The 17,259-nt window shown below is 60.4% G+C and overlaps 3 protein-coding genes across 7 annotated transcripts; 2 read left to right on the top strand and 1 right to left on the bottom strand.

The window, feature by feature from the left end:
- The first annotated feature begins 450 nt into the window (after nt 1–450).
- VPS9D1 (VPS9 domain containing 1) lies at nt 451–8,202 on the top strand. Of its 2 annotated transcripts, XM_070953065.1 has the most exons (15): nt 451–898; nt 1,255–1,330; nt 1,996–2,088; nt 2,899–3,055; nt 3,164–3,278; nt 3,496–3,558; nt 3,884–3,936; nt 4,041–4,128; nt 4,281–4,366; nt 4,678–5,147; nt 5,309–5,438; nt 5,668–5,861; nt 6,258–6,333; nt 6,533–6,637; nt 6,954–8,202. In XM_070953065.1, the coding sequence occupies exons 1-15, from the start codon at nt 791–793 to the stop codon at nt 7,060–7,062; spliced, it is 1,923 nt and encodes a 640-aa protein (XP_070809166.1). In that variant the 5' UTR covers nt 451–790; the 3' UTR covers nt 7,063–8,202. The 2 variants fall into 2 exon arrangements, with proteins under 2 accessions (XP_070809166.1, XP_070809165.1); XM_070953064.1 differs by lacking the exon at nt 451–898 and having other exon boundaries at nt 1,259–1,330; nt 1,968–2,088.
- A 648-nt stretch (nt 8,203–8,850) lies between these two features.
- Nucleotides 8,851–11,283, top strand: SPATA2L (spermatogenesis associated 2 like). Of its 2 annotated transcripts, XM_070953072.1 has the most exons (3): nt 8,851–8,883; nt 9,352–9,667; nt 9,751–11,283. In XM_070953072.1, exons 2-3 carry the CDS (start codon nt 9,359–9,361, stop codon nt 10,780–10,782), a joined length of 1,341 nt encoding a protein of 446 aa, XP_070809173.1. In that variant the 5' UTR covers nt 8,851–8,883; nt 9,352–9,358; the 3' UTR covers nt 10,783–11,283. The 2 variants fall into 2 exon arrangements, with proteins under 2 accessions (XP_070809173.1, XP_070809174.1); XM_070953073.1 differs by lacking the exon at nt 8,851–8,883 and having other exon boundaries at nt 8,896–9,667.
- Nucleotides 11,284–11,974: 691 nt separating this feature from the next.
- Nucleotides 11,975–17,140, bottom strand: CDK10 (cyclin dependent kinase 10). 3 transcript variants are annotated; one of them, XM_070953075.1, is made up of 14 exons: nt 17,010–17,140; nt 16,748–16,820; nt 16,333–16,404; nt 16,147–16,249; nt 15,850–15,931; nt 14,896–14,963; nt 14,728–14,780; nt 14,574–14,643; nt 14,400–14,459; nt 14,111–14,234; nt 13,773–13,912; nt 13,478–13,530; nt 13,263–13,391; nt 11,975–12,543 (listed from the first exon to the last, which is right to left on the bottom strand). In XM_070953075.1, exons 1-13 carry the CDS (start codon nt 17,085–17,087, stop codon nt 13,291–13,293), a joined length of 1,077 nt encoding a protein of 358 aa, XP_070809176.1. In that variant the 5' UTR covers nt 17,088–17,140; the 3' UTR covers nt 11,975–12,543; nt 13,263–13,290. The 3 variants fall into 3 exon arrangements, with proteins under 3 accessions (XP_070809176.1, XP_070809177.1, XP_070809178.1); XM_070953076.1 differs by having other exon boundaries at nt 11,975–12,261; XM_070953077.1 differs by lacking the exons at nt 16,748–16,820; nt 17,010–17,140 and adding an exon at nt 16,683–16,699.
- Between the last annotated feature and the right edge of the window lie 119 nt (nt 17,141–17,259).

Here is a 17,259-nt window from a genome sequence, read left to right as displayed (position 1 = left end):
GTCCCCCTACCCCCCCCCCCCGCCGTGGCTGGCCAGGCTCGCAGCGCCCCTGGCGGACGGAGGAGCCCGGCCGGCCGCGCCAGCAGCAGCCCCGCCCGCGGCCTCGACCCTGAGCCGCAGCCCCCGAGCCCCGCCGGGCAGTCCCGGGGGAGCAGCGGGGCGGGCGGACAGGCCGGGCGCTCTTCTCAAGGGGCCCTGGAAGACCGGCCCGCTCCGACCCCCGCAAGGGAGGCCGTCCGCGGAGCCGGAGACGGGGCTCCCCCGCCACACTGGGCTGCCGCCTTCCCCGCCTGAACTGGGGCCTCCGGGCGGCCGCCGGCTGGGGAGGCCTTGGGGGGGTGTCCGGGGGCCTGGGACTCATGACCGGTGCCGAGCCCCGCGTCGCCCGCCCCTCGTGTGTGCTCAGTCGGGATTTGGGGACTAGCCGGGCCGGCTGAGTGTGCACAGAACGCCGAGCCGGAGAGCGGGGCTGAAGGGGGGGAGCCCAGCTGGCTTCCCGCGGGAGAAGAGTCGCTGCGAGGAAGGCCGGGCGGGGGTCGAGCTGGAGGGACTGCGGAGCCCAGGCGGGCCTTCCTGCCATGCGCGGAGCGATCCCCGCCCAGCCCAGCCCCGAGACCGGCCGCCCGCCCAGCAGCGGCTCCCCGGGGCCGCTCCGGGCGCGGCCGGTCACGAGCGAGGGGGCTCCTCCCCCGCCCGCCCCGCCTCCCGGAGCCGCGCCCCTTCTGACCTCACCGGCTCCGGCCCCGTCCGAGCGCCCATCGCTCCTCGGCGGCGAAGTTCCGGCCCAGCCATGGCGGCCGCGCCCGCCGCCGCCGCAGAGCCGCCGGTGAAGCCGCTGCAGGGCGCCATGAAGCTGGCCAAGGCTGCCCTGGAGCTGGACGCCGCAGACCGGCCGCGGGTGAGGGGCGCCGAGGGGCCCCGCCCTGCTTCCCGGCCCCCTTCTCTCTGCGCCAGCGGCCGGGGGGGCTCAGGGGGTCTTTCAGCCCCTCCCCCGCCCCTCAGGAGTTTTGGCCCCGTTGCCTGGAGACCGAAAGCTCCGCGCTGAGCGGCCGAAGGCGCTCCGGGAGCCTCTCCCGCCCTCCCTCCCCCCCCTTCCTTGATGAATCGGATCCCGGGGATGAATCTGCTGTGGGAGCCTCCCGGGGCAGGCAGCAAAAGAGCTGGGCAACTCTTGGCTCTCTCCCGGAAGGGCCTGGCTTTGGCCTCGGCCTCTTAGGACGGCCCTTTCACCTGCTGAATTGTTCTCCTTGGCAGGAAGCCTACGTGGACTATCTAAAGAGCATCAGCTACATCACCCAGGTTCTCCTGGAAGAGGCGGCAGCCACGACTGGTAACCCCTGCTTTTCCCCCAGTTTTCTTGAAGGAAGATAAGCTTTAGAGTTGGTGTCTTTAAGATAACAAAATAAAGGCATGGAAACCCCCCTTCCAAGTGGGAGCATTTTGACAAGTGACCCTGACAAGATGAAATAATGCCCCAATCGTTTCCTTTGGAGCTGCAGTGCTTGGCCCTTCTCTTCTCAACACCCTCACCTGGTCACCCCCCCCTTGGTGTCCCGGGTGATGGAGCTGCTTCAGGAAAGGATGTTTTGCTGGTCAGGTCTTGTGAGGATGACGGGACCAAAGCGTTGATAGGAGCAGCCCCATTAGATTGGTCTTTCTCACCCTTGGCAACTTGAAGATGTTGGACTTGCAATTCCAAGAATTCCCCAGCCATCCATTCTGAGCAGGGGATCCTTGCAGTTGAAGTCTACCTGTCTTAAAATTCCTTAAGGTTGAGAAATGCTTCATCTGTTGTTTTTGGGGAAGGAATGATGGGCAAAAACCACTTTTCCTGGAGGTGGGTGATCCCACTGGGGGGGGGGTCCTAGAGTGGCTAAATCCTGCCAGATGGAGGGGAAAGGTGGTTGGCACCGAGCTCTCTTGGAGGTCTTTTTGAGGTGGGTTTGCATCCCCTTGTAATTGGACAGACACAATCACACATTCCTTGTCCCGAAGGGGATGAAAATGACCTGGCGGCTGACACCCCCAAGATGCTCAAGGTAGCGGAGCAGTGCCTGGAAAGAGCCAAGAGCAGCGTTTCTAAAATTGGTGAGCACGGTTTCTTTTTATAGGCATCCCCCTCCCCTTTTCATCAAGCAGAATAAAAGGAGGAGGTCTTCCTCATTTCAATGGGACCTGGTCAAAAGTTGAGTCCAGGCGGGAAAGAGTCCATTGGCCTCACTGCTTAGTAAGGGCTTCGCCTCTAAATGATGATTTTAGAATAAAGCTTCCGATAAGTCAGGGGTCTCCAAACTTGGAAACTTTAAGATGTGTGGACTTCAACTCCCTGAATTCTGGAATTAAAGTTTCCAAGTCTTAAATTTGCCAAGTTTGGAGACCGCTGCTTTAAGTTGCCATATGGACTCCTGGTGGCTCCCCTGATCCCTTCCTGCCATTTTCTTGGCAATGGTGTGGAAATGGTGTTTGATTGCCTTCTTCCAGGGAGTTTTTTCTATTTCCCAGACTAGCCTAATGTCCTATAGGTATCCTGTTGGTCTCCCATCTAATTGCTAACCAGGTCTGACCTTACTTAGCTTCTCAAGACTGGCCGCAATCGGCTTAGAATGCACCCAGTGTTGATGGTTGTTTTTAACTGGGCAGATGCCTAATGTGCGTGATGTGTGTCTGAAGCCCATGTCCTGCTTCATAATTGGAACATGCTCTGTGCTTCCATGCAAAGGTTGGGAGCTGGGTTTTGCCATTGGCCCCAATGTTTGTCTTCCTGGCTGTCTGGTTCTTCCTTGGACCCTGCACTCTGGCCCGCGACTTCGGCCTGTTTTGCCCCTCTGAGAGTCCTGAGATGTTTACTTTGACCATAATGGGACTTTGACTGTGTTTTTCTTAATTCCCCAATTCTAGGAAAGGCCAAGGCCAAGCTGGTGGGGAAGAAGGTGGGCCCTGCTCCTGTTTCTCGGCACCGCAGAGTCTCCTCTGATGAAGGCAGGAAGCTGTCGCCGTTTCTGCCTCCTGAGATGTTCCAAAAGCTGCAGATCACTCAAGTGCACAGCCCCAGGAAGTAAGAGGGAGGTGTGGGGGCCTTTGGGCGCTGGGTGGCTGGACCCTCAAGCTGCTGCCTGGAGCTGGTCCAGGTGACACGGCCTCGAAGGAGCTTCTTCTTCTGCAGCAGAGAGCTGAGCCCGCTGGAAGAGGCGTCCCTGCAAAACCAGAAGCTGAGAGCTACCTATGAGGCCCGGCTGGCCCGGCTCAACCCCAACCAGGCGGTGCAGAAGACCTCTCTGGCAAGTGGGGCCGGCTGGGAAGATAATGGGCCTCTGGGGCCCCATGGGAGCCAGGCAGTGTGGTCCACACATTTTTGGGCCCTGTTTGCCCAAAAGTTGAGATGAAGCTGTGCTTCCCCTTTTAAAACAAAGGTTGGTTGGTTGGTTACACGTTCCTTTCCCTCGTCCTCCATTCAGTCCTGTGGACTCTGCTTTACTACTATTTTTTGCTCAACAGACACTTTCTCTGCAACGTCAGATGATGGAGAATTTGGTGATCGCAAAAGCCCGGGAAGAGGCCGTATCCTTTCTGGCTTTTCTGTGGCAAAGGGAGGGAGAACTCTCCCAGGCTGAGCTGGCAAACCCACAGGAGACTAGACCGCAGTCCTGGGATTCCCTAGTGGTCTCCCATCCCAGATCCCCATCCTGCTTCATTTTAGGGGAACCACTCCACCCCCTCTGATTTCTCTTTGGCTGTCTCTGCAGCCAGCTGTCCTCTGTCATTTCTGAGCTGGACTGGGACTTGGCCCAACTGCCTTTGCTGGCTGGCCAGAGGACCCAGGTGGGGGCTATCTGGGGCAGCTTGAAGCCTTGCTGGGGAGGACCTTGACTCTGCCCCCCCCCAGCTCCAGAGAAAGATGGAGGAGCATCGGCTGCGGCTGCAGGAAGCTGCCAACAGGCAAGTCAGCTGGGCCTGGGATGCTTTGCCCCCCTTCTCCGTTCATGGGTGGGGAGGGAGGGGGCCCAGCTGCTCCTCTGAGCCCGTGTTCCTCCACCCCTTAGGAGGTTCTCCAGTAATGCGGTGCTGACCCCAGAAGAGCAGGAGCAGCGCGCCATCTACGCCGCCATCCTGGAGTACGAGCAGGACCACGTATGTCAGCAGGCTCCAGGGTTGACCACGTCAAGGACGGAGCGTGCTGTTTTGTGTGCAAAAGTCCCCAAGAAGCAGACAGGGAGGGGCTGAGAGAGACGATGGGGGAGGGGGGCTGTAGCTCAGTGTTCTCTGCTTTCTCCGCCCCCCAGGATTGGCCGAGATTGTGGAAAGCCCAGTTGAAAGAGCATCCCAGCGATCTATCCTTGGTGCCAAAGCTTCTCTTGCACCTGCTCAGGTAGGGAGGTGGGGAGCAGGGCACAATCGTCCAGTGGGGATGAGATCAGGATGGGGGGGAGCTATAATTTCCCACTGGGAAAGCCCCTGGGTCCCTTAGCGGACTTCTGAGTTGGCCTGGAGGGACAGAAGGACACTCCCCGGCTGGACTTTGCCTGAGCCTCTTTCAGAAGAAGCCGGTTCCTCCTCTGCCTACCAGCGCAGCCCCTGCAGGGAGAGCAAGGGGGGAAGGGGTGGGTCGTTCCTGCTGCCCAGTTTCCCAAGCGAGGGGACCCCAGCCATGTTCGGTGACGGCCCCTTCTTTGGTTCCAGCTTTGCGGACCATCCCATCTGCCAGTTGCTGAAGAAGCTGCAGTGCTCGGCCTACAATCGGATCTATCCTCTCATCAGCCAAAGCAGGACAGACGCCTCGCGTGGTTGGTCCCTCTCCTCCTCGCTGGACGCCGAGGTCTTCCTGCCATCGGCCACCGAGGGACGGAGGCTGCGCTCGTCCCAAAGCTTGCACTCCATGTATTCTGTCCAGGAACACAACAAGTTGAACCTCCGCCATAGCATCTCTGGCACCCCCTTCATTGAGGACCAGAGCCTGTTGCTTCCCCCCCAAGAAGGACGTGTGTCCCCCCCATTGGCTGACCGGGAGAGCTCCTTCGAGGACCTGGAGCAATTTTTGTCAGCCTCTGAAGCCGGGCCAGCAGGGCCCCTGCAAAGCCCTCTGGCTGGGAAGAAGGGCTCCCAAAAGGAGGCCCTCAAGGCGGTCGTGAAGGACATTCACAACTCCATAGGTGAGCCTCCTGGGTGGGCAGCCCCAGGACTGGACTGCCAGGGAGGGGGAAGGAATCTGGTTTGCCGGCTGCTGCAGGCCAATCCATGGCAGGGGTGGGGTGTGTCGCATCTCCTTCCTAGAGGTTTGCACTGATGGAGGTGGGCTGATTCCTCCCTGCAGACAGACTGCTGTCCCTGACGCTGCTGGCTTTCGAAGGCCTCAACACGGCGGCCGCCAAGGATCAATGCTTGGCGCGGCTGGAGGAAGCCTTCTTCGGCCCACTCTGGAGGCCCCTCTTGACTGTGTACAGGTGGGAGTGAGCCAGCCAGCACCCCCCCCCCAAATCTTGATTGGATGGTGCTGTTGAAAAGGGGAGGGAGAGTTTGGGGGCTGCTGGGCAGGAAGAGGCAGAAAACCCTCTCCTCCCTCCCTCCTCCTGGCAAGGAGCATCGGCTGACTGGTGTATGGGCAAAGGAAAGGGAGGGAGCCTGCCCACCGAGCCACCAGGGTCTGCTCAGCCCTTTCTTCCTACCCTCTAGGACTGTCTACAAGGCGCAGGAAGAGGCTCTGTCCAAGAGCATGGAGCTGCGCAGGAAGACCTCTCCAACTGAGATGGGCATCCCCTCCAAGCTGCTACCCAAGGCAGAAGGGCCTCCCCCATACGCTGCAGCCGTGCAGGAGCTGCTCCTCCTCCCTCCCAGCAGCTGCCCACAGAGGAAGCTGGAGTGCATCGGTGAGGCCAAACTGGGATGGGCTGGAATCCGGAGGGAGGCCAAGAGTCGCCCACTGGGGTTGGGGGCACTTTAGAAACTCCTCCCCCACATTTGTTTCCAGGCAGAGAGGTGCCAGAGCTCTCCCACTTAACCCTGGAACTTTTTCTGGCCTCATCCAGCACAGACACGCTGGGCTTCCTAATTGGGAGGGAGAGACCAGCTGGTTTGGCTGGGGGAGCAAGAGATCCGAGCTTACCAGGGGTTGAAAAGTCCCTGGAAAAAGTGGTCTTGCTTCCCTCCCCTTCGGCCAGAGAAAGCCAGCCCCGAGAAATGCTTGTGGGAATCGGGAGGATGAATGAGAGTGGCCAGTCCTAGAGCTGTGTGCCCTGTCTTCCTCCCCACCTCCGTCTCTTCAGTGAGGACCTTGCGAGTCATCTGTGAATGTGCAGAGGAATACTGTGGGAGCCAACGGCCACCGGCATCCGCCGCTATGTGAGCACCTGACCGCAGTGTCCTATCCAGATGGGACGCCTGGTTCTGAAGCCCACTTTGCCACTTCCTGGGCAAGCTCTGGGCAGGCCCTGCCCTGAAAGCAGCAGTGCTGCAGCAGCCCAGGCACCAGCGTCCCCCAGCACTGCCAGCTGCTGAGCTGAGGAGCCAGGCTTGACTCGCTCTGCCCCTCCCTTTGCAGCGGTGCTGATGACCTCTTGCCCATCCTGTCCTTTGTGGTCCTCCAGAGCAACTTGCCTCAGCTGGTCTCCGAGTGTGCCGCCCTGGAAGAGTTCATCCATGAAGGGTAGGCGTGGCAAATGTTCATCCACCTTTGCAGGGCCCAGGCAGAAGCCCCAGGCAGGAGTTGGGGCAGGCTGCTGGCTCTGCCCTTTGCCTGGTCGCATCTCTGGGGCTGCCCCATCGCCAGGCTCCCCTCTGCCAATTTTGAGGGTCCAGAAATGGCAGTCGCTGCTCCTAATAACACTCTGCATGTATCTGATGATAGGGTGGAAAAGGGATTTCCTGGGGGAGGAGACGGGCTCTTTGAGCGGGGAGGACGGGGACGGACAGTTTCTGTGGATCCCTGGTTGAGCAACACCTCCTCCCCCTTTTTCTCCCAGATACCTGATTGGGGAAGAGGGCTACTGCCTGACCTCCCTGCAGAGCGCCCTCTCCTATGTGCAGAGCCTGGAGGGGCCACTGCAGGGGCCCGTGGTGCTCCGGAAGTAGCAGAGCTCCCGGTGGTGGGGGCTGCCCCTTCCTGAGCCGCCTCACGTAGGATCCCTCCTGCCTCGCTGCTCCCTGGGATGCTTTTTGGAGGACTGCCAAAGGGAAACTGACCAGGCACCCTCCCAGGGCTACTCTTGCACAGTATTTGGGGGGGGGAGGGGTGTGCACGCAAACTTTGGTGTTAACCCAGCATTGACCAGCATATGCCCTGCCCTGCAGTGGTCTGGCACTGTGGCTTCTGTCCTGGTATGTTGCAAGACGCTTAGCTGTCTGTCCCCCGCATCGTAACAGCTGAGCCTGCTTTTGCTTCTCTGCCTCAAGCATGGAAAAAGAGGGGTGGGCTGCATCTCCTTTCCCACATTAACACCAAGAGTTGCTGCAGCCCCCCCCCCCCCTTCTCTCAGCTGCAAGGCAAGCCAGCCATCCTGGCCACCCGGCAGCCTCTTCCTTGGGAGGGATGGCCAGAGGCAGAGATGGGAGCCTGCTGACCCGCCGTCCCCGCTCTCTCCCTGCCCTGCATGGCTCCTTCCTGTACAGCAGCTGCTTCAACCTGTGGCGCCTGCACCCCAAGGGGCCACTTTCTCCTTGCCTCTGTTGGGGTTTTATGGGGTAAAGGGAAGGCGGGGGATGGGCCTGGCTGCCCATTCTTCCTTGCGTTAGTTTGGGTCTTTGAGTTCCTCTGTGATGGAAGAGGGGCCACCACAGGGGAAGCCGATACGGGCGAATGTGAACTTTCCTTGTGGATTGTGCGTTGTCTACTGATGTAGAGGAGAGCTTGAGGGAGAAGACGGGAAGCAGGAAGACTGAGAGTGGCTGGCAGGAATTCGCACAAGCCTCTGAGCTGCCAGCTGTGGGGGAACCCAATGGCAGCCCTATTAGGGGGCACGGGGGGAAGGAAGACGGAGCGCCCATCCTGCAGAGTGCAGCCGGGCAGGGGCCCGGAGGGGCTCGTGGGGATCCTGAGAGGCCTCCACTGCACCATAGGAAGCAGGGGCTCCCTTGCCATTCAGGCACTCGGCACCGGCTCCTGGAGGGGGGGGGGCTTCGTGTCCTGCCTGACTTTGGCGCCACCATTTTTCCTTCCATCCTGCCAGCTTCACTCTTGGAAGCTCTTTGGGAATAAAGCTCCTCTTCTCCTTGCTCGGCTGGTTGTGGTTCTTGGGGCTGGGTGGGGATGAGGGCAGCCGGGTCCCCTCTCGATTGCATGAAGCCAGCCAGGGTTACTTTGGGGGGGGGCAGTGGGGAGCAATCATTTGCCCTTCCTGCAACAGTGGCCCTAGGCAGCCACCTGTGGCTCCATCCTGGCCAAGCTCTCCATGCTGGAGGCTTCCCGGCATCTTCTGGGTTTTGGAAGCCGCCAGGAAGTTTGGAGGCTCCCGCAGACACAGAGCTGAATGGGGGGGGGGGGGGGGGGGGCTTGGCGGCCCAAGAAATTCCACCCCACCGACGGCTTCCCCTTCATCCTGCCTCTTGGAGGGGGGGATGGAAGCGGTGCCCCCTTTGCAACCAGGCACGGAGCCCCGGGCGGAGCGCGACGCGGGGGGACCCTGGCAGGGAGAGGAGCTCGGCTTCCGCTTGGCTGCTCCCCCCGGGAGGCTCCTCCACGGGCATCATTTCGGGCTACAAGGAGGCTCGTCCGGTTCACGGGGCCCCTCCCAGCACCGGGGGCGGGCGGGGCTCTGAGAGCGAAGCCCCGCCCCCAGGAGCCGCTGCGCAAGGAGTCGACGCCGCCCCCTGTGACGCAAGCGCCTGCGTGGGCGGGGCCGGAAGCGTCGGGGGCGCCGGAGCGAGAGCGGCGGAGCGTCGAGCGGGCGCCGGCAGGTGAGCGGCGGGGCGCGAGTTCGAATCCCAACCGGCGGACCCGCCGCGGCGGCGGCGCTCCCGGGGAAGCCCCGGTCCCCCAGCCCGAGGCCCCCGCAGGACTCCAGGCCGCTTCGGAGGACCCGCGGCGGCGGCCGCCCGGAATCTTGGGGTCCCGGCGGTGGTCTGGCGCCGGGCGGGGGCTGCCGTCCAACGAGCCGCCGAGCCCCACCGCCCGCCGCTGCTCCGCCGGGCCCCTCGGCGCCTGGCAGCGGCCCCGGCAACCCTCCTTTGTTGCGGCGGCTGCTCCGCCTCTGCCCTGCCCGGCCGCCCCTCCGAGCCCGGGACACCTGCGCAGCCCCGGCCCTCCAAGGAGCCCTCGGGCGAGCGGGGCAGAGGCGGCGGAGCGGCGCTTCCCTCTGGCCCCGCCTGGCTGCCCCCGGACGCCCAGGCCGGTAAGCGGGGCGGGGGGTCTGCGCCTCTTCCCAGCTGCGGGATGGAGCCGGGCCCGGCGCTGCAGGAGGAGTACCGCCGGTGCCTGGAGAGGGACTTCCGCAGGGGCCACGTGGGGGCCTGCAGTGACGCCTCCCTGAAAGAGCTGCTGTGGCATCACCTGCTGGAGGACCCGGAGCTCCACTGCAGCCTGGACGGGGAGGACACCTTGGCCACGCTGGCCACTGCCCTGCGGGGACACCTGGACACCAAAGGGGCCCTCCGGGACCTCGGCCGGGCCTTCGAAGTGCTGGAGCTGGCAGCCGTCAACCTCTACTTCTTCCCTTGGCGCAAAGAATTTGCCACCATTAAGGTGAATTCTCTTTTGGGCTGGAGGGGGGGGGACAAAGGGAGCGTTTGGAAGTCCCGGGGCCTGACGGGCAGCTTTCTTTGCAGACCTTCTCGGGGGTCTATGTCCACACCCTTCAGGGGGTCCTGCCAGAGGCCGACCTTGCCCGGAGTTTCCGCCGACTGGGCTACGTACAGCAAGACCGTCTCCACCTGGTGAATTCTCGACTGCCGCCAGGCGCCAACCTGCTCTGTGCAGCCTGCTGCTTCTTTGCAGCCAGAGTGGAGTGCCAGATCCTGGCAAAAATTGTGGAAGAATTGGAGCCGCGGGTCGTGCCGCCCGATGAGTTGCTGAAGGCTCGGAAGGAGGCCAAGGGCAGCCTCGAGCGATGCGTGGCCAAGCTGCAGAGCCTGACACGGTGGCCACGGAGCCGCGAGGTTCGCTCGGACCTGGCTGGCGGGCTCGATCTCTACCGGGAGAGCGCTGATGGGCACAGCTTCTACAGGGAGCCAGTGGGAAGTCGGCACTGGAGCCAGGATGCCTCCTCCCTCAGCGAGTGCGGCAGCCCCAGGCTCCTGAGGCGGAGCCCCCAGCCGCTGGCAGAGTGCCGGAGCGAGCCCCCCTGGAGCCGGGAGTCTTCCTGTGGCAACGGACTCCTGGGCTCGGAGGAGCCCGACCTGGCGACCTCCTTCTCCTTCATCTCCTTGAGGCGGGAGCTCAGCAGGACTTCTGAGATGGACTTCCCCGCCCAGTTGGGGAATTCGTTCTTATTCTCTGGCCTGGGAGGCTATGAGAGTTCTGACCCCCCTTCGCAGGCGACGAGCAGCCCGGCCTCTCCTCCGTCCAGGCAGCCCAGGAGCCTCCACCTCAGTCCGGCCAGCCTGCACAGCAGCACTCAGGGACTGAGCCCTGAGCCGGCCCATTACCAGATGCACACCTGCCTGCTTCCGGGGGCCCTGCCCTGCTCCTGCTGCAACACCTGCAGGCTCCTGCACATCAGCAGCTGTGATGGGGTTCAACTCTGCCGGAACCGCCACCACCTCGTGGAAGAGCTGCAGAGCGAGAAGCAGCAGCGCCTGTGGCTGCAACGAACAGAGGTGGACAGGCTGCTGCAGGAGGGAGGAGGGCCTTGGCAATAGGATGGGGACGCCCGGCTGGGCTTTGGGGGGCAGGTCATTGAGGATCATGCCTGCCAAGCCTGCTTTCCCCCTCTGGCCTGGGGCAGGACAGGGTCAAAAGCAGCCAAGCCCCCTCCCCCCTTTCTTCTAACAGGAGGGAACTGGGTAGATTTTGTTGGAGGATTGAAGGGGAGGAGATGAGGTTTGATTAAGGGTCCAATGACCACGAAGTCTGAAGGTGGCAGGTGGGGAGACCTCATGCCAGGAACCCTGATTTCATTCTGGATGCACGTCTCGTCTCATCCGGGAAGTCCTTAATGACATTCCAAAATTCGGCCAGTCTCCTTTCCCAGTCTGAAATTTATGTGGCCTGAGGCTGCTCTGGATATGGCAGAGGCCAGAGAAGAGCCTCCTGCTCAAGCAGCAAGCTAGGGAGGAACTGCGGGCAGCATTTTTACAAATCCAGAATGGACCCCGTGGTCTGATGAAAGATGCTGTTGTAATAAACTTAACTGAAAGCTACCTGGTTTTCTAGATATCTGGACTCGCCCCCCCCCATTGTCTAGCCATCTTGGTTTCAGCAGGGTCTCCCATTCAAAGGCCAGGAGGGCTCTTCCTCTGAGACTCAGCTGGCCAAGAGCCACTGGCCTCCTTGGGCCTGCCTAAGCCCCACAACAGGAATGGCTGTCCTGGAAAGCAGCCGAGTCCAGGCTCTTAGGCCCCAAGGCCAAGGGAAGAGCAGCTGGTTTTCTAGCGATGGCTGCAGGGTCACCTGCTGTTCCCAGAATGAGTCCAGGTGCCCTCTGGCAGAAGGGCTCGGGGAGGGCAGAGCTCCTTTCCTTGCTGCTGCTGCTGCCTCTGGGCATGAGGGGTGGGTGGCTTCCGCTTGCATGTTGCAGAGCTGCCAGAATGGCCTTGAGGCAGTGGGTGGTGGGTGGTGTGTGTATGTGTGTGTTCGTGCAGAAGGAGTGTTGCTGGAACCGGGAATCTCTCCCACCCCCAAATAATCTATTTACAGCCAAGGAGCAGACAGGAAGCAGGCAGCTGGAGCAGCAGCCTACGCAGCGGGTGTGCAGAGTGTGGCGAGGGCAAAGCGGCGTCTGGAGACTGAGCTGCTGAGGCTTGGCACAGCCCCCCCCATGCCCCACAGGTGCCACTTGGGGCCTGGGCATCTCTTATCCCCCTACTGATAAGGCACCCAGCAATCCTCAGGCCGGAAGAAAAGTCTTTATTGGAACTGGCCCCCTTCTTCCAAAGGGGTCAGCTGCCCAGCTCATGCCGCAGAGCAGAGCCGGGCCGAAAAGCAGCTCCCTGGAAGGCCTGTGCTCCAAGCCTCGGAGGCATCAGCCGGGACGCCTGGTGCTTCCCACCTGCCCTTTCAGTTGCGGCTGTCTTGAAAACTGTTGCAGCCCTTGAGGTTTGCTCCCTTCTTGGCTGCTCCAGCAGGAATGCTTCGCTTGTTCTTCCAGCACCTGGAGAGCCTGCTTGTTTTCAACAGAGCTGAGGAGAGAGGAAAAGCTCAGACTGGCAGCAGAATCCGGCTGCCTGCCTGAAGCGCCTTTCAAAAGGGGGTGGCTGCTCCGGGAAGGCTGAGGCTTAGCCACCAGGTGGAGAGACCGAGGATCCCAGTGTGTAGAGGAGGAGGTGGGTGGTGCTTTGCTGCTGACGGAAGGCTCCATGCGGAGCAAAAGGGTCCTGGACAGACAGCCGTTTCCCTCCAGCTAGGATCTGCATCGCTGGACCGTCTCCAGCTCCTGAGCCTCAGTAGTGCTTGGCAGAAAGCTGGCAGGGGTGAAAGAAGGCAGTGACAGGAAAAGGGAGAGCTGAGGGGGTGGGGGGGGTGGCATACATAACCCCCCCACTTTTCTTCAAAAAGACATTCCTGGTTCTTTTGGTCTTGTGAAGGGAGAGGAAGCAGAATGAGCCATCTAAGGCAGGGGTCAGCAACCTGCGGCTCCGGAGCCACATGCAGCTCCTTGGACCCTCTGCTATGGCTCCCTGTCTGGTGATCCCACCACTGGCTGGCCCCACCCCTTGCCCTCCCCTCCCAGTCACTCCTCGCCTGGCCTGAGAAAGTAAGGGCGACGGCAGTGGATGGAGAAGCGGCCAGGGCAGAGACAGAGAGATACAGAGAGAGGGGGGAGAAGGGGGGAGAGAGAGATGTCAAAAGGGTTTTGTTGTTCCCAGTGTTTTTTAATAACTGGTTCTCTGCCCTAATGACTGGCTGGGGGGGGGGGGGTTCATGTGACTGGTGGAAGTGAGTGACATTGAGTTGGCCACGCCCACCCAGGTTTTGTGGCTCCCGATGTTTTCTTTTCTGTGGGAAACGGGTCCAAATGGCTCTTTGAGTGCTTAAGGTTGCAGACCCCTGGTCTAAGGAAATGCAGAATCTGTTGCTTGATTTGACCTACTTTTGATGTTTGTGTTGGCGCAAATATCCCTGAAAATACAACAAGTGCGAAAATCCGCTACCCACCCATTCTTTCATGAGCCTGCCCTACCTTTTAGGCGCCCTCCGAAGCTGCCATCTCAGGGCCGGCTACGTTTACCCAGGCACTCCCCTCCCATGCTCGGGGCAGCCCTCTTGTTACGATGATGGGGGAAAGTTGGCATCAGCTCCGGTTCGCAGGCTGGAAGGAAGGAGGCAAAAGAGGGATCAGCCCCTGGAGAAGGAAGTGACCCCACCCAGCAGGAAAGGGGCCCCGGGGCCACTTACGCCATGGCTTTTCCTTGAAGTAAGAGCTCTCCAAGCAGTCTCCGGCTGTTGCTCTGTGAAGGAGACGTGGCAGTGAAGGACCCGTCCCTTCTCCCCGCTCCCTTTACCAAGCCTGACCTGCAGCCGGAGGGCCTGAGCCGATCAGCCCCATTCTGAGAAACCAACAATGACTTCCCTGTGGAGCAGCTACATCTGGGGGTTGGTCAAGGAAGGCACCTTCTCAGCATAAATGGATGGCTGGGAGTCTGTGCTGGGAGGGAAGCGGCAGAACTCCGGGGCAGGGGAGGCCACTTACCTTTTATTCGGATCGTACATGAAGAGCAAGTTCAGGAGACGAAGGCCGGCCTCGGACAGCCAGGCGAACTTGTGCTTCAGGTTGTTGTAGGGCTGCTTTCGGAGGGTGTACTGGCTCACCAGGGGCAGCTTGGAGAAACCCTGGAAAGGGGGGGAGGGGGAGGCACCCAGAAGCAAATATTTGGCTGCCACCTGCAATTTAACCCCCCAGAGTTCCCCAGCCAGCATGCTAAGGCGGCAAAGCCAAACAAACTGAAGTGAGAATTGTGGTTTTCATTATGCACAGCGGAGCAAGGTGGCACCCAAAGGGATGAAGAGCAGTGGACGGAAAGGACTCACGGGCCAGATAGTCTCGTTTGGGGTGCCCAGCAGCTGAACAATCAGGTCAACCTGTTGTATCTCGGAGCTCCCAGGCAGCAGAGGCTTATGGGCCAGCAATTCCGCCAAGATGCAGCCCACCGCCCTGCAAGGCAGACGCAGAGTTGTGGTGAGACCTCCACCCAACCCCCCGGGCACACACTGCTTTGCTCCTTCAGACTGCAGCCCTGCAGAAGAGACTTTGCCCACCTTCCCACCCCCAACTGGAGGCCACCCAGTGGTCGGAGAGGTTGGAGGCTTTTTTCCTCACCACATATCGATGGCCGTGGTCTGCGTGGTTGTGCCCAAGAGGAGCTCGGGGGCCCGGTACCTGCAAGGGGAAGTAAAGTGTGACGGCACTCGGAGTCGCTCAACGCCCAGCCCGCTTGCATCGAAGGAGGTCAGCAGTGCTCTATGGAGGGGAGGGGGTGTTCAGCCAACTCACCACAGTGTCACCACTTTTGGAGTCATTGGATTCAGGGGGACCCTGTAGGCACGAGCCAGCCCAAAGTCCGCTGGAAGAGAAGACGGCCCAGAGGGGTCAGGGGGCTTGCTGAGTTGAGCACGTGGCACCTGAGATGCTATCACCAAAGACTCACCTGTCTTCACGCAACCTTTGTCAGTCATGAGCAAGTTGGATACCTTGAGGTCCCTGTTAGTTGACAAAACACAGGTGTGTAGAAGGCTGGGGGTGGGTGGGCATGCCTGAGTTCAGGCCACCAGTGCCAGCGCCCACTCTCTGCTTGATCCATCCCTGCCCTTCTCACCTGTGGATGATGAAGTTGTTGTGCAGATACTGAAGACCATGGAGAACCTGGAGAATGATGCACTTCACCTGCAGGGAGACAGGCAAACGAAGGAGTGTCACTAGAGGACCCCTGACCCACCTGTCCTGTTCTGGATGCCATTCTGGACTCAAGATCCAGAAGGAGATGCTAAAATGATGGTTCCTTTGCTTAAAACTGCACACACATTGGATACATTGTGCCAGTCACCCTGTCCAGCACAAAGCAAACCATGTTTTGGAACGTGTGAACAAATTAGGCCCATTCGGACAAAGCAGGTCAATTTGCCAGGCTGTGCCTTGACACCCCCCACTCCCCAGAGGCTGCCCTGCATTGTAGTCTTTGGGGCATCAAGTGAATTTTTAAAATGTGCTTTTCAGATCCTTTTTTTTTTTGCTTTAATTTATATGCCGCCCTTCTCCAGAGATTCAGGGCAGCTTACAATGCGTTAAGCAATAGCCTTCATACTTTTGTATATTTATACAAAGTCAGCTCATTGCCCCCACAATCTGGGTCATTTCACCTACCTTTGAAAGGATGGAAGGCTGAATCAACCTTGAGCCTGGTGAGATTTGAACTTGCAGTAATTGCAAGCAGCAGATGTTAATCTGTTAATAACAGTGCTTTAATCCACTGTACTACAGGCTCCTTGCCCCACTGCTGTTTTTAGTTGGAATTATTCTGTAATTGTTTTTGTATTTTATCTCCATTTTGAAAGCTCAGGTTCTTGCCAGTGTACCAGGCAACACCCTGTTATTAATACCTTGCTTACACTGGAGCACGCACCTCCCCGCCATTTGGCCTCAGTTCATCTAAAAGTTGGGGCAGCTATTTGGGATGAAAGCCATTCCCCCAGGCCCTCTGGCCTCTCCTCCAATGTGGCACGGCGACCACCACAAGCAAAGCACAACCGCTGTACCTGCCCTGCAGACACACCTGGGCTTCAGAGAAGGGAGCCTGCATGTTCTCAAGGAGGCTGGCCAGGTCCTGCTCACAGTAGCCCATCACCAAGAAAATGCTGCAGGGGGAATTGGAGGCAGGCGTGTTTCCAGCTGCAGCCAGGAAAAGAATCCTGCTGCAAAGAGACCTAAGGAGAAGCTGAACACCTCCTTTCCTTCTGCCCCACCCTTTGCTCCCACCTCCAGTCCGCACTTTCTGCAAATGTTTTTCCCCATCACGTGGACCTGTGGCCCTCAGGGAAGAGGCTCTTTGTCCACCTGCCCAGGGAATTACCTCTCCAGGTGATGGCCCACCACCACCTCCTTCAGCTCCACGATGTTAGGGTGCTGGAGCTTCAGCAGCAGGGTGATTTCTCTCAGGCTGCTGATGGGGATTCCTGTGGGGGAGAGGACCCAGCTAAGAGGGGTGCTGCCACAGCTACTCCCCCTGCCGGGCCTGCCAGGAGCCCTCTCTGCTCACCGTCTTTCTCTTTGTCCATCCGCACTTTCTTCAGAGCAACGATCTCACCTGTCTGCGTATCTCGGGCACGATCTGAAACAGCAGAGCAACCGAAGTTCCCTCTCCCCCCTCCTGCTCCCACCAAGCACATTTCACAAGGGAAAGACTGTGGCAGCCAGCCCCCCCCCCCCTCCTCCTGCAGAAGCTGCCTATTATTTAGTTGGCTCTGCCAGCCTCATCCCTCGGTTGTCTTTCCGCTTGGAGCTGCTCTCCTTGGCAGAGATTTGGGCACCAGCCGGGGAAGATCCAAGCCAGGAAGAAACGGGCGGCACAGGGGAGCTTCTGAAGCTGTCCAGGCTCAACCGGCTCACCCAGGGCGGGCCCCCGTCCCAAACACTGCCCAGCCCGGCGGGCAGGTTCTCCGGGCGGGACTCACACACGATGCCGTAGGTCCCTTCTCCGATCCGGTTGAGCTTCTCAAACTCCTTGACGCTCTGGCATCTTCCCAGCTGAAAGGAGAGCTGGTGAGGCGGCCGTCTCTGCCGCTTGGGTTGGGGGGGGGGAGCAGCTCCGGCCCAGATGCAGCACCGGCGCCCGGCAGGTGAGCGCGGACTACACCTCCCAGGCCGGCCGGGCGCTGGGCAGGAGGGCTGAGCGGGGGAGCGCGAAGGGCGCCCTGGCAGTCGGAGTCCGCTCACCCGGTGTGCAGCCGGCACCGCGAAGAAGCCGCCGTGCAGCCGCTTCAGGCGCAGAGGCTCGGGCTCTTGCTCCGCCATGCTCTTCTCTCTGCCGCCTCCCGCTTCCGCACAGGCCAGCTGGAAGGGGCGGGCCGAGAAAGGCTGCTGCGAGCCAGGAGGGACCGTTGCTTCGTTCCCGCCCGCTGACGCTGCCCCCCCTTCTCCAAACAGGGGCGATTGGCCCCTGGGCAGCCCTTGCCCTGTGCGGTTG

This window comes from Pituophis catenifer, unplaced genomic scaffold (assembly GCF_029215685.1).
Source record: "Pituophis catenifer annectens isolate HBS135680 unplaced genomic scaffold, rPitCat1.0.hap2 SCAF_13, whole genome shotgun sequence".
Lineage (NCBI taxonomy): Eukaryota > Metazoa > Chordata > Lepidosauria > Squamata > Colubridae > Pituophis > Pituophis catenifer.
Note: the sequence above shows the minus strand (reverse complement) of the source record. Positions and strands in the feature narration are given on the sequence as shown.

Bases quoted from the DNA above. Each gene is read 5' to 3' on its own strand.
- VPS9D1 (XM_070953065.1), top strand. From the start codon at position 791: ATGGCGGCCGCGCCCGCCGCCGCCGCAGAGCCGCCGGTGAAGCCGCTG. The intron at 4,367-4,677 runs GTAGGGAGGTGG...CTTTGGTTCCAG, and splicing joins CTTCTCTTGCACCTGCTCAG to CTTTGCGGACCATCCCATCT. The intron at 6,638-6,953 runs GTAGGCGTGGCA...TTTTTCTCCCAG, and splicing joins GAAGAGTTCATCCATGAAGG to ATACCTGATTGGGGAAGAGG.
- SPATA2L (XM_070953072.1), top strand. From the start codon at position 9,359: ATGGAGCCGGGCCCGGCGCTGCAGGAGGAGTACCGCCGGTGCCTGGAG. The intron at 9,668-9,750 runs GTGAATTCTCTT...CTTTCTTTGCAG, and splicing joins AAGAATTTGCCACCATTAAG to ACCTTCTCGGGGGTCTATGT.
- CDK10 (XM_070953075.1), bottom strand. From the start codon at position 17,087: ATGGCGGAGCAAGAGCCCGAGCCTCTGCGCCTGAAGCGGCTGCACGGC. The intron at 15,932-16,146 runs GTAATTCCCTGG...TTCCCCCTGCAG, and splicing joins GTGGGCCATCACCTGGAGAG to CATTTTCTTGGTGATGGGCT. The intron at 13,531-13,772 runs GTAAGTGGCCTC...TCTCCTTCACAG, and splicing joins ATGTACGATCCGAATAAAAG to AGCAACAGCCGGAGACTGCT.